The 14,454-nt window shown below is 37.0% G+C and overlaps 6 protein-coding genes across 6 annotated transcripts; 3 read left to right on the plus strand and 3 right to left on the minus strand.

Moving 5' to 3' along the window:
• Positions 1 to 107: 107 nt before the first annotated feature.
• On the plus strand, positions 108 to 731 carry SOMG_02622 (DUF2458 conserved fungal protein; the record flags this gene model as incomplete). Its single annotated transcript, XM_056181413.1, has 1 exon — positions 108 to 731. The coding sequence occupies one exon, from the start codon at positions 108 to 110 to the stop codon at positions 729 to 731; it is 624 nt and encodes a 207-aa protein (XP_056038497.1).
• Positions 732 to 1,348: 617 nt separating this feature from the next.
• rga5 (RhoGAP Rga5) lies at positions 1,349 to 2,371 on the minus strand (the record flags this gene model as incomplete). Its single annotated transcript, XM_056181414.1, has 1 exon — positions 1,349 to 2,371. The coding sequence occupies one exon, from the start codon at positions 2,369 to 2,371 to the stop codon at positions 1,349 to 1,351; it is 1,023 nt and encodes a 340-aa protein (XP_056038496.1).
• A 1,100-nt stretch (positions 2,372 to 3,471) lies between these two features.
• pho4 (thiamine-repressible acid phosphatase Pho4) lies at positions 3,472 to 4,857 on the plus strand (the record flags this gene model as incomplete). Its single annotated transcript, XM_056181415.1, has 1 exon — positions 3,472 to 4,857. One exon carries the CDS (start codon positions 3,472 to 3,474, stop codon positions 4,855 to 4,857), a length of 1,386 nt encoding a protein of 461 aa, XP_056038495.1.
• A 929-nt stretch (positions 4,858 to 5,786) lies between these two features.
• On the plus strand, positions 5,787 to 7,776 carry nak1 (PAK-related GC kinase Nak1; the record flags this gene model as incomplete). Its single annotated transcript, XM_056181416.1, has 3 exons — positions 5,787 to 5,866; positions 5,920 to 6,406; positions 6,466 to 7,776. 3 exons carry the CDS (start codon positions 5,787 to 5,789, stop codon positions 7,774 to 7,776), a joined length of 1,878 nt encoding a protein of 625 aa, XP_056038494.1.
• Positions 7,777 to 8,073: 297 nt separating this feature from the next.
• On the minus strand, positions 8,074 to 9,138 carry SOMG_02626 (uncharacterized protein; the record flags this gene model as incomplete). The annotated part of the gene is made up of 1 exon (XM_056181417.1): positions 8,074 to 9,138. The coding sequence occupies one exon, from the start codon at positions 9,136 to 9,138 to the stop codon at positions 8,074 to 8,076; it is 1,065 nt and encodes a 354-aa protein (XP_056038493.1).
• Positions 9,139 to 9,889: 751 nt separating this feature from the next.
• On the minus strand, positions 9,890 to 13,768 carry ste20 (Rictor-like protein; the record flags this gene model as incomplete). The annotated part of the gene is made up of 1 exon (XM_056181418.1): positions 9,890 to 13,768. The coding sequence occupies one exon, from the start codon at positions 13,766 to 13,768 to the stop codon at positions 9,890 to 9,892; it is 3,879 nt and encodes a 1,292-aa protein (XP_056038492.1).
• Between the last annotated feature and the right edge of the window lie 686 nt (positions 13,769 to 14,454).

Below are 14,454 nucleotides of genomic sequence, written 5' to 3' on the forward strand. Positions count from 1 at the left end.
TTAATTCAGCTATATATCAAACTAAAAATAATAATTTTGGTTGTATTGTTCAAACAAATGTGCGTTTAAGAAACAAATCTGCCACACGATTGATTGTAGTTTTGCGAATGGATGAAACCGTCGCCAAATTATTAAAGGAACTTGAAGGTTCTTCAAATTCCTTTCCAACAACAAAAGAGGCGTTAAATGACAGAAATTTATCCCAAACGGTCTCTAGTGAACCGGATTCTTCATTCAACAACCAAAAGGCCGCTCAAGAACTTGCTTTTGTCGAAAATATTCACTCGTATCCAGCAGCTTTACGCTATGTTTTTTCGTTGCAAGCAAAAAACCCAGAGAGGTTGCGTAAAGTAAAGAAACTGAAAACCATGCAGGAACGCCAAGAACGCGATTGGTTCATGGAGCGCCAAAGACTAATTCATCATTATCAGTCTAAAAACAAAATAAAGAATCTTCTGACGCCTCTCTCAACTTCTCGGAGTCATGCATCTTCTGTTGATTTGCACTCTGCTACTGATGCGAACTCTCTGAGTGAACACGACAGGGAACTTCAGGAAGCATTATTAGAATTTGATGAAAAAATTGTATTGCTAACGGAAAGAATGTATTCCGATCAAAGAAAGACACTTTCCGAGATGCATATTCCGCTATTCCTCATTCCTTCATCAGAACCTTTGACAGAAGAACAGAGCAAGTTAAAACAGCTATTACAGGATCTGTTTAATGAATAAGCAAGGCCATTTGATCATTGAAGATAATAATAATAATAATGGGAATGGAATGTATATTATGTTCTTTTTATACTTAGCAAATTACATATGGAGAATCAACATCTCCAAGCAAATAGAAAAGGTACTCTTAATACCTTGATACGAAAGACTGAACAAAATTAATTTACAACAATTATAAACACTTATCTTTACACACAAGGTCACTATATACAGAAATCGAACAATCCACAGCAAAATAACATCAAAACATAGTGCTCTAAAGAAACAAATAACCGTTCAATATTACTTTCAAAACGAACAAGAAAGATTCCGAAGACAAACAGACAGACTTCCAAAAACAATTATTCAGAAAGTTAAAAAATTAAGCAAGAAAAAACAAATTCCAAAAAAGGAACAACTAAACGATAATTTTGCAAATGGTAATCTAGCGTAAAATCTTTAACGAATGGCTACCAGATAAAAGAAAACCAAAAAACAAAAAACACGTAAGACTCAAATAAGAAACCACTGTAAATAAAAGAACGATAGGTAGAATCTATACAGAACTATATACAACATTGAGAACAAACTTCTCACTAAAGGGTTGTCGTTAAAAAGCATAATTTCACGTTAACTGTTTAGGTGTCCCTCCGACGGTCCAGTGTATGAAAGAGCTTCATGGAACCACTTCGGGATAAAGAGTTGGATCTAGGTTTATCATTTTTAGGGGAACCAGATAGTTTTTGATCATCCACGTTGGTACCACGATCAAGAATATCGGCAGTAGAAAGATTTTTACGGGATTGGCGATTTAAGGAACGCCATCGCTTAACGGTTCCACTTTTGGAGCTATACAATTCCATTTTGGGGTGATGATCGGATTGTGCTACCAAGGTGGAAGAAGAAGCATCGGGAGATGTGGGACTGGGAACCAGGGGAGGTAACGAGGAAAGAGGAATAGTCTTTATAAAGCTTCCTTGATGGCTAATTAAAAATAACAGAGCATTTTGTGAAATTTTGTAATCTTTGGAATATACTTCGTGGTTAGGATGGGATAGGATACCAGGTTGAAAAATAGCGGCTAAATTCTCTGCGGGCATTAGGTTTATGTGTGAATTAGAAGCAAAAACAGCCAGCAAATCCAAAAGATAAAGAAGAAGCTGTCGATTTGGGATAGGAAGGTTGTCTATGCGTTGGCGATATATCTCAACACGATCATTGTCTGTCAAATTGGAAATGGTCATAGGCTCACGGAAAAGCTCATAGTAATTTAGGGGAATCACATGGTCAGGCATCAAGTTTATAAATCTTCGAAACACGTTGGCAGCATCATGAACGGTATAACCATCCCATTCAAAGCTACGGCCGTAATCCGGACCGGTGCTAAACGCTTTTTGAAGTACTTGAATCCTTTTCGATGAGCCATTTACCCGGAATATTCCTTTTACTAGTGTAGCATTCTGTTTTAAAAAGAACCCGCATTTTGCAACTGCTGCAGGTATATACCCATAAAACACCTTTTCGCCATCTTTTCGAGTGAGGAAAATCGCTATTTTCGATACTTCCAAAGCTTCGGAAAGACTCAATCCAAACAATTTGTTCTCACTTGCTTTATGAATTCTCAATTGCTTCCACCAAGTTCTTAGTGGATTTTTCCCCATATCGTTTAGACTTTTCGACCGATGCCTCAATCATTCACTATATATAGAAAGGTAAATGTTTTCCTTTCTCCTTCTGTCTTTAACTGAGGACTCTCTCAGCAAAATATTTGAATTGAGAGGTCTTTTGATTAATACTTGTAAGAATGGCTAGTCCTTTTCCACAAAGCAATGAGATATTTCTTTTTCTTTTATAATAAGCGGTAAAAGCTTTTTTGAAGAATAAATAAACAGAAATTTGATCAATCTTATTGTTTTTTTTGAAATCCGTTGTATGTAATGAGAGGGCTGGCAGGCAGGCAGTTTGCTACCAGGGTACAATGCCTAGCAATAACGGGCTAATCCACGGTATTTCCGCGGCTAGAAACTTACCTCGGTATGTTTATATTTTTGACAGGTATGAGAATGTAAAATTTAATATAATCCCAAAAAAAGGAGATTAAAAACGCGAAATAGTTGTAAAACATATTGTTTTTTTTTCTTCTTTTATTCTTGATAATGTAATCATATTATACAAGCTTTTGGCTGATGCATTGAAGTTTTAGTTTGGTTTCCTTGTGACATGGGAATGATGAAATAAAATCATTTTAGCAAGACCAAGGATGCTCTTTCTTTTTTCTTTTTTTAAATGTCTATGTATGTACTTTGGGAGATACAAAAAGACAGCTATGATGGGTTCTATCTCTCAAATTTGAGTAGACAATAAACACTATAAATAAATAGCATCAAATGAAACAAATCTCGTTTCTTTGTTTACATCCTACGCAACATAATCTTATGAAACTATAGGATTGTATATTACGTAAAATAATGCAAACATGATTAGTAGATTCCCGATTACTCTATGGGGAATAAAGCCCGATCACAATTTCATATTGGAAGTGCAATTACTCATTAGTAGATATACGATTGATGAAGTCAATAACAGCTCAATTTTTCTTAATAATAATATTTGACCGTCTTTCCTATCTACTTGAGCCGTCTTTTCTAATGAATGATTGATTTAAATTGAGCGTTTGTTCCTGCCTTTTCCAATTCATTTCATTTCTTATTACTACTCTCTTTTCCTTCTTCTTTCCTTTTAAAATTTTGCTTTCATCGGTATGCGGCTGCTCAGTTTCTCTTTATTGTTTGTCGCTCTCTTAGCGGGCTCTGTATCGGCTCGGTTTTCTGACTTTGAAGCCTTCAAAAATAAATTCAATCTCCAGGAAAATTTAGGAACCCTTAGTATTTACCATGAACCATATTTTACTGGATTGAGCACTGCATTTCCGGAGTCGTGTGAAATTCGTCAAGTCCATGTTTTGCAACGCCATGGTTCACGAAACCCTGCCAGTGATGACGGTTTGTCTAGCGCTATAAAGCTTGTTGAAATGCAAGAAAGATTATTAAATGGGTCACTCCCAATCAACTATACAATTCCTAACAACCCCTTTCGGTTTATCAAATCTTGGGTTCCCGTCATCGATATTCGTAACACCGACCAGCTTTCCAGTATGGGTCGTGTAGAGCTTTTTGAAATGGGTCGTGAAGTTTTTATTCGATATAGAGAACTGTTTGACGCCGATGTGTATGATATCAATACAGCGGCTCAAAAGCGTGTCGTCGAATCTGCAGAGTGGTACAGTTACGGCATGTTTGGAGACGAAATGGCAAATAAAACGAAATTTACTTATCTTGCCGAGGATGAGTCTCCAGGTTCTAATTCTCTTTCCAACTATAATTCTTGTCCTGTTTATTACGAAAACAACATCGACCTCAAAGAGGTAAACGAAGCTTCTCATACTTGGGGAAATTCGTTTTTACCTTCTATTATAAATCGTCTTTTTCCTTACTTTTCAAACTACAATCTCACCGTTGAGGATGTTGAAACCTTTTTCTATTTATGTGCTTACGAACTCACTCTAAAAGATGAGAGCGACTTTTGCTCTCTTTTTAACCCATCCGATATTATGAACTTTGAGTACACATACGACGTGAAAAACTCCCTTTATGGTGGTCCTTCTTCGAAATGGGTCAATGTTTTGGGTGGTCCTTATATTCATAATCTGGCGAATTCTCTTCATTCCGTCTATAATGAAAGCGATCACCAAAAAGTATTCTTGGCTTTCACCCACGATGCTCAAATTATTCCTGTCGAATCTGCTCTTGGTTTCTTCCCCGATATAACTCCTGAACACCCTCTCCCTGTAACTCATAACCCTTATACTTATTCTATGAAAACTTCATCATTCGTTCCTTTTGCTGGAAATCTAATAACCGAACTTTTCCAATGCCAAGATCAAAAGTATTATGTCCGTCACCTTGTCAACCAGCAAGTCTTTCCACTAACAGACTGTGGTTATGGTCCTTCTAACTCTTCAGATGGTATGTGTGAACTTTCCGCTTACCTGAATTCTCCTGTTCGTTACAATTCTACACATAACGGAACCGACATCTTTAATGCTGCTTGCAAGGCAAAGCCAGCCAATGTCACCCTTCATTATTAGAGTAGTGTGACTTAAGTCTTATGAGTTTCCCTTTTTGGTAAGTGTAATTGATGATACTTATTTTCATCAACAAAGCATATACCAAGTGTTGCTGCGTAAGAATAGACGTTCTAACTCTTGGTTTTCTTGTGCCTTTGGTCAGGCTATAAGTCCATGTTGTTCAAACATCTTCACAGTAGACGAATTCCAAAGCAAGTGATCCATCAAATAGGTAAAAAATCTAAAGAACAATCAGCAAGCAAATCTATACAACAGGCATCTTACAAAGGAGATGCCTGCTTCATGCTTGACTTTTGTATAGCAAAAAGGACAGAAACCAACTCCCAACTTTTATCAAACGATTCAATGATCCATCTAAATGTTATTTTGAGGGTGAGTTCTCGGGGATCTCTTGGAGGCTCAATTTTTTTCTCCTTTGTTTTATTGAATCTTTACTCTTTAGTCAACCTCATAGTTAACAACGTATAAGACATCTCTTATACGTCGATCCATAAAAGCTTTTCTTTTATTTGCTTGTAATAATTATGGCAAAACATTCCATACTGTTGAGGATCCTGAAATGAACGATTCTTATTACTAAAAGACGATAACGACTATATAAACAAATGCTCTCTAACTTCATTTAAACATACTCTTTGATCTATAAGAAAGTACTTCATCCTAATTAACAAAATTGATAATCCGTGAAAGTACCTCGGATTCCACCAAACAACATTTTCAATTCTAAAAGAAATAAATTTTATTAAGTTATTTGATCCATAATAGATGGCTTCATTCGACTTTTCTGAGCTATCTAAATGACAAACTCTCTACCACCGGTTTCCCCAACTACCATACAAGACTAGGTAAACTTTCAATTCGCGTCGTCAGGTTGATGAAAACAAGCTGATAGAATCTTCATGTTTTTTTAAAATATTTAAGTTGGGATTATGGAACATCAATCGGCAGCTCGCGCCTATACCAAATTAGAGATTGTAGGCCGTGGTTCATACGGTGCTGTGTACAAAGGGTATGAGTTGATTGCTTTAGTACATACATGCAGGATAAACTAATACATGTTAGACTTCGAAATGCTACGAAGGAGATTGTAGCTATTAAGGTCTTGAATTTGGACACAGCAGAAGACGAAGTGTCGGATATTCAAAAAGAAATTACTGTCTTAAGTGAATTAAAGCAACGAGAATCTGAAAATATCGTCAAATACCATGGTTCCTACTTGGTAGATACGGATTTATGGATTATTATGGACTATTGTCAAGGCGGCAGCGTTCGCACTTTAATGGAAGCTGGTCAAATAAGTGAACCTTATATTTCCATTATTCTTCGGGAAACTTTACAAGCCCTAAAGTTCATTCATCATGCTGGTATCATTCACCGTGATATAAAAGCAGCTAATATTCTTGTTTCTGTGTCTGGTAATGTCAAGCTTTGTGATTTCGGGGTTGCTGCTGAAATCAATATTAATAGTAGGAAACGAACGACTTTTATTGGAACACCTTATTGGATGGCACCTGAAGTTATTCGTGATGGACAAGAATATAATGTTATGGTACGTTTGTGAGACTCCAACGCATTTTTCTGTAACCATTGGTTTGCTAATGTTATTAGGCTGATATATGGTCTTTAGGAATTACAGCTTATGAGATTGCTACCGGTTCTCCTCCTCACGCCAAAGAAGACCCGTTTCGAGCGGTTTTCCTTATAGCCCACACACCTCCACCGAAGCTCGAAGGCAATTTTAGCATTTTATTAAAAGATTTTATTGCTTCTTGTTTAAATGTTGTGCCAGAAAAACGTTTGGACGCCTCTGAACTTATAAAATCAAAATTTATCAAACAACACGCACGTCAACCTGAAAATGAGCTATGCAACCTGGTTAAACGTTACGAGCATTGGCAAGCAGCTGGTGGTGTGCCTGAGACTCTAAAGACACCAGACGAACCTGAAGATGGCAGCGACCAAGATAATGATACTTCTGAAACAGCTTGGGATGATGGTTGGGAATTCGGAACCGTGAAACAATTACCACAGCTACAATCCCAGTCATCTTCAGGATCTGCAACCCCAACGTCGAAGAATTTCTCGTCTACTTCATTTTCTGTGCCAGAAAACGAGTCTCATCCTCTTTTGCAGCTTTTTCAGAGTGGTTCTATCAGTAATGAAGGTTCCTCTAATATTAGCGAAGGGATTTCAGATCAAGAATTGAGCAGTGAACCTTCATACTCCCAAATTGAACTACCAAGTTTTGATAAGGAAAACGAAAGGTTTGAGAACGTGGCAGGTGTTAATTCAAAACAACCGAAACCTCAAGAAGACTCAGAATTGATGGTCAATCGAATTAGGGGAAATGTTAAGAGCTCTTTAGACCAGAATGTTAAGCGTCCACTACCACGCCTTGTCCAACGGCAAATGAATATGGGAAAAAGGGGCATATCCATGTCTCCTATGAAAAGTCCTCTTCGATTTCCATCTTCGCTAGATCCTCAGTCTAGAAGTGTTTCCCTTAGTGCTTTTGAACAAATTAACACTCCCTCAGTAGATACCAACGCCCACAAACTACATTCCGGTTTACCACCAACAGATGTTCCTCGACCTTCTAATAACCAACCAGCAAAAGCTACGTCTCCATCGATTCCCGTACATTCCGTCAATTCAACTACTGTAAAGCCTTTTAACTCAAAGCTACGAGCGCGTTTGCCCCCATTGTCTATTAATTCCTCACAATCGAACATGGGTTTAAATGAAAATTTTGAACCTCCTCCTGTTAAGCCATTACCAATGGAATTATTCGATGATAATTTTCATAACATACATACTATGAAGTCCTCTATAAAAGTGGAATTAGACAATCTTTTGACAGAAATGGATGTCTACTTAAAAGGATTGGAGGTGAGTCTCACCAAAACAAAAGACATTTAATGACTTATTACGAAAATGTTTTAATTTATAATTTATTTAAGGTTAAAAATATAGAAGCACCATTCTCAATAATCGGTATACTACTTGAAAAATATTTGATAGAAATTTACGATTGCTAGTTAAACAGCTGAAATCCTAATCGATAACCCATAAATATTTCATTAATAAACAACGTTTAGGTTTGCGTCTGGTTTTTAAATAGACTTGAGAGACCATACTACTTTCATTATGAGATCCCCCTTTTGCTAAATGGTATAGATAGACATATCTATCTTTTTGTTTCACATCATTTCTTTTCTATAACAGCGGATTACTTAACCAGTAATAAGAATCTATCTTATCGGCATATTTCAGGTTCTTTGACGATTTTTCTGTTTTTGCATTCTTCATTTCCTGAGCGACAACATAATCAAGCATTTCCGGTGTACCGTGCATTTTTAGGACATTAAGGAACGTTTTACAAGGATGGTAAACAGAAAGCGATTCCTCTCTAAAAATTTGATATGCTATTCCGAATCTTCCAGTTTGCAAGCTCCATTCCAAAAACGCAGATTTGATTAAGTTGTTTTCTGGTAGGGCAATATTTTTTAACTGCCGTAATAATTGCAAAGCCATTTGAGGAGTTTTCCTTACAATTAAATAGTAGTATATGACGAGATAAAACTCGTTGGTGGTCAAAAAATGATCAAAAAGAGAGCTAAAAAAAATCACCTCTAAGCTTCTATCACGGAAATAATCGGGAAGTGTTGCATCTTGAGTCACTGTGTTCACATAGGCATTAATTTCATATGTAGAAGTTAGCAACGGGTATAGAAGTGTTTGAAACCAAGCGAGACTCAACAAATCTTCTTTACCTTGAAATACGTCGTATAGATTTCGTGATCGTCTATACATTTGTTTGTCGTACAACGAAAGAATCTTAGCGGTTTGGCATGGTGGATCACGAGGCTTAAGGTAAGCTTTATTCCGATCAGAAGCCATTATTAAAAGTTTTCTTGTATGCTGTAGGTTACAAAAACTTGAAGAATTAAATATGTATTGACGCAAAGAATGACTTTCGGGCTTCTTTTCCTTACGTGCAGCATTGTTGTGTTTATTCATAAATGCACGATTCGACCTTTTCGAACTTTGAGTTGAAAGAGAAGAAGAGTCGGCAACCGTCGAAGTACTTTTTCCGGTTCTAACTTTGTCTGAAAGCAAAGTATTGTTTTCTGTTTGTGAAGAATGATTCCAAGGGGTATATGCAAAAGAACGAGAGGAGATTGTGGTATAAGGATGTGAATTGAACACACAACGAAAGTAGGAAAGATAAAAATGCACTTGAATATTATTGTGGTTGATCCTGCATCTCGCATGGAACATAGCAAGGGCCCAATGGTGAAATTTCCATAGAAGCCCGCAAACAACAGGCTTTAGTATAGTGTTTAAAACAAGTTTTATAATCAAAAGCTTGCTCAAGAACGAAAAAGCAATCGATCGATGACTCGCTTTATTTTTGTACTGTTATAAAACGAATACGGCTCCAAAATTTTTAAGCAGAAAAGCTGATCCAAAAATCAGTTTCTGAAAATAAAATAACAAGCGATAAAAATATAATATGGTTATTTTATCCTTTCTTTAAACTGACAACGAAAATCAATAATCCGTTCCTAATACGAATGAAAGCATTTATTTACCTACTTTTCATTCCTTTTTCTTTTTCCTTCTATTAGAATTACAGTATAAAACTAATTAATTCATCAATTTGGTAGAGTATTAACCCAAATCTCGCAAATGGAAAATGGTAGTAGTGACCTACCAAGTAGGTCTAAAGCGACAGATATACAATATTAGTTATTTCGAATGCAGTTAGCTCAGCAATCACTGAATATGAACAGTTTTAAAAGATGTATTTATAATCATTTTATTATATCCTATATATGAGAAAAGCTTCGTAATGAATTTTAGCATTGTGGTTACTCTTATTTAACACATGAACCAAGGTGAAATAGATGATTCAACATATTCATATAGAACTAACAATAAAGAATGATAAATGACAAATAACTAAAAAGACAACCAGCAGCAACATGCGAAGTGAAATTATACAAGTACTCAAATATCCCAAAATTTTTTAAGATATAGCAGAAGAATTAAGCCCTGAAATTCTCGACGGCAACTCATTAGTCTCAAAAGACGCCAAAAGAGCGGAATGGGGAAACAGTTCATAAATAAATTGCAAAATCTGAACACGGTAATGGTACTGGTCTAGAATACCAAAGCAAAACTTGGCCAGGCGCTTGGACAGAAAAACTCGAGGGCTTTTAGATCGGATTTTCGTTAACTGACGAGCAGATTCATTGGCCAAAACATGATTCGACAAATTAGAGATATACTTGACGACATCTCTTTCAGTGTTTGTTAAAGTTTCATCTAGAGATAACTGAGGGTATGTAAACGTTCTATCATTAAGGTGATGAGCACCCTTTCTTGGAGCCGACAATACATGACATGCGTGCACTGGGATACAAACACCCTGAGATGTCCCCATTAGTGACATTAGACTATACCAATGCAAATTAGAAAGGATTTGTACACCACGACTAGTCCTCGAAATTAAGCCCAAAACGAAAAATGCTGTTCCACGGACAGTAGGAATTGTTGATTCTTCCGCAAACTTAACGATAAGAGGCACTGAATTATGCTCTTCCAGAAAATAAGCCCCTGTCTCAGCTTTTCCTATATTTCCAATAGCCCATAATGCACTTTTCAATCGACGAATGTGTAACATATCTATATTTCTGTCATACTCCTTCAATATATTCATGAAATCGCCGAAGTGACCACTGCTTTCTAAAACAGAGCAACCTTCTGGCGACTTCACCAGTTCTCCATAGAAATGTAATGGAAGAATATCATCTCCGTTAGTTGTAATCTCCGTATTAGCAATATCCATGTTAGAAATAAATGTCAAAAATCCATTCTGTTCTATTAAATCAACATAGGCCTCATTTCGATGGTGAAACCAATTGTCTAATTCATGTTCAATAAAATTAATCTCTGACAGATAATGAAAGCCGATAGTAGTAGCCAAAAATCTCAATAACAGAGGTGAGCCTATTTCGCCTAAATGGGCCAAAGATGGCTGTAATTGAACAACTTGAGCAAGTAAATTTTCATTTTTAGCACATACATCATCCAAAGCTTTGACAGCAACTTGACAAACCTCCAAAGAGGGATCATACAATTGAAATATCAAAAGAGAAATAGCCCAATGATTCAAGTTGTCGTTTCCTGATTCCGAGTTAATCAACGTTAATAGATGCCGTGTTGATTGTAGTCGTACACTTTGTTGCGCGGTGCTTAATGCTTTTGAAAATATGATCCTGCTGTGGCCCTCCAAGCGATAATCCACATTCGTTAAAAAACAAATTAACAAATCATCTCTGTTTTGAATCTCGGCAAGGTGATACAGAGTAGTAAATATTCTCCAACGTTCCAAAATAGCATGCCCTTCTTTTTGACTTGAAAGAACTTTGAGCATGGAAAAATAACCATGCACGAGAGTTGTCTGTAAACGTTTCGTGGAAAAAATCGGATTCGCGACTTGGCCAGAATATTCGTCTAACTGAGACAAAGCTTCGGCAATCTGTTTTATAAGTTTGCTTTCTGATAAATATTTGACCCCTTCTGGATTCGCCAAAAGCGTCTTGAATACCAGACACCCGACGTTTATGTACTTGTGATTAGCCGTAGTATTTTTTATGGAAGAAAAGCGATCTGAAAAAGGTTTATAAAACGACAACAATCTTTTTATAAATTTCGTTGTACGAAGAGTTTCATCTATTCTCTTATGGCTTAGAAGAGGTCCTTCCATAATTTGTGCTAGTGTATCCCATCTCCATTTTTGATAATTTTTTGTAGTAAGGACATTCGTTTCTGCCAGCATATTTCTAAAATGTGAGTCATCAATCTGCAATCCCATCTTCAATTTAACATGCTCAATCTGCCTTTGACCCCGAAACGTATTCCCAGATAACCCCACCTCATGGATATTGGATGCACGGTTAACTATTTCGGACTGACATTTTGCACGGTTTAAGCTTTCAATTGATTGTAGGACTGAAGTAGCAACAAATCTATCCTCAGCAGTAAATTTGGAAGCCATATTGAATAAAGATGGAAGTGACTGAATTTTAGCGCCTAGCTGAATAGGAAGTAGCTGATCCGAAAGACGTAAAACTTCACCAAGAAGATATGTTGCCTTTTTGCAAAGGGTTTGATCGTCATTAGCACGGATCACACATACGATCGATTCAACCAAACCCAACTCCAGAAAAATGAATAATATGAGAGCTGTGAAATGGTGATTAAGAGCTAAAAATTTTCTGTAGGACCCGTCGCATAAATTGAGCGTGCTAGCTTCGATTTCTTCAATAATATTCTGACCTTTGGCAGGAAAATGCTTCTTTCCAGCGGCCATACACGTATCATGAACGGTTGAACAATCAACTTTGAAAATAAGCAAAAACAAATCGATTATATCATTACGAGCGGTGAACGTCGGAACACGAAGGGAATCTACAAGAGATCGAAGGGCTTGAAAATCCTCGGTAGAGAAAGCTAAAAGTCCAGGCCAGGAATTTAAAAGGACAGAAATAATTTTAGCGCTTGATCGAATAGCTCTAGAGGTTTGTTCCGGCTGACCTCCGGAGGGACTGTATAAGTCGTAAAGGCTGGGTGAAGTGAATGGTGATAATAAAATACCAATGTCATAAGGTAAGCTCAGATAACGGTAAGTTTCGGGGTTGTCTAAAAGATAAATGAGTGCCAAAGCTGAAGTCGCCGCTAAGTCCTCTGAAATGGAGCCATCGACGAGAGAGGAAATTAATACTCTCAACCCATTAGCTCGTAATAATACCTGAGGCTTTAATATCATCAATTCAATTAGTGTTTCACTTGCAATACCCCTGTTTGCATCTGTGGAATGCTCACAGATAGCAATTAACGTGTTCGTAATGCCTAAAAGCATACGCTCATGTTCTTCAGTACACGAGAACGCATACAGTGTACGAATCAATCGAAATGCCTGAGCCTTTTCCGCCTCATAAGTGAGACCTATCGATATGATAGATTTCGAAAGCAGCCAAGTCAAATTTAATGACTGACACACGGCGAACGCCGAAGGATCCGTAAATAAATTTCTTATAATGCGATACACACAAGCAGAAACGTCCGGTATGTTAAGGGTAAGCATGAAATGGAGGGTAGGAAGCATGTAATAAGCCTTTGTAAGACAATCTTTTTCGGGGTGCTCATGCAGATACTGACAAATGTTGTTGGCGTTGTGGATAATTTCGGTACTGGAAAGCCTTGAGCAAGCATCCTGTACAATCTTCGTCCAGTCTTGAAGAATCAAGCTGGGTACCTCTTTCGACGAGTAAGATTGAGCTTCGTTACTTGGAGATGGAAAAACAGACAAAGGCTTGTGGTCCCAACCTTCAGCCTTGTCGATAGCAACAAACTGAGTGACTATAGGATCTAGTCTATCTGAAAAATCTATGCATTCATTTTTTGAAAGTGCCACATCTGTTCGCGTGGAGGTACCCAATTGGGTTTTTGTATGTGTTTCCGGATGGCTTTGAGCTTTAAAAAGTGACGGATTCCAAGCACTCATTCTAGACTCCCTAGTTTCGTTTTGAGAATCCATTTGATAGCTCTCGATAGATAGCTTGATGCCCTTGATTGATCTTCTACAGGATTCCAAATCAGATTCGAGGTTATCCTTTAAGCTCGCTCTTCGTTCTATCGGTTCATGTTTAAATCTCGAATTAAAGTCATTTAGCAATCGTTCAGTTTTTTGATATGCTGCACGTTCATTGTCCAATTTTCGTTTCAGTTGGTCGGTTTTTTCGTCGTAGTTTTCAACAACGTCAGGTAGTTTGTCCATCATGGAACTCGTTTCCTTACTGTTTGTACCAAATTGTTGGCTTTCCGGTCGGATAGGAATCATAGCTATCTACGAAAAAGGAAAAACATTAAGAACCTTTTTATAAGGGACTTGCATTTGACATGAAACAAAAGCCTTTGCCTATAAATGTTGAATGAAACGTACGCTAGACTCAACCACTTAGCAAATTGCTTTGTTTGTTTTTATTCTCATATAAGAAAAGATCCAATTTTGTCATATACAATAAGAAATACGTTCATGAAGACTTAGTGGTGATTATTATTTTGCTTTTGCATTGTCGCATTTTCCTCAAAGGAGTCCACCTTTATCAAATTGTTGCGAAGCGCACAATAGCAATTAAGCTCTTACGAATCGAAAGTTTCTGCCGTTATTACAAACGGTCTTGTTAGTAAATATATATTACAATATATTCGGAAATATTACAAAAGGTAAACAAAGCATGCAAAGGACGATTGAAGAAGTCTTTAGTTGTAAGACTACGCCACCTGTGAGGCGCGCAAAGGATTGCATTCAACTTTGTTTTCCTTCGAGGCATAGGAAACCTTCAATATACGGTCGAACAGTTTGTGGATAAAATTTGGCTAGAAAGATTTAGCAATTTGTCATTACGAACGAGTTCCACTCGCAAGCATATTAAAATGTTGATATAAAAATAAGCACCGCAACACAATGCTCAGCTTGTTCAGCACATGAATACGTCTCAATTCCTTTTCATTAAATTTCTACTA

This window comes from Schizosaccharomyces osmophilus, chromosome 2, assembly GCF_027921745.1.
Source record: "Schizosaccharomyces osmophilus chromosome 2, complete sequence".
Classification (NCBI taxonomy): domain Eukaryota; kingdom Fungi; phylum Ascomycota; class Schizosaccharomycetes; order Schizosaccharomycetales; family Schizosaccharomycetaceae; genus Schizosaccharomyces; species Schizosaccharomyces osmophilus.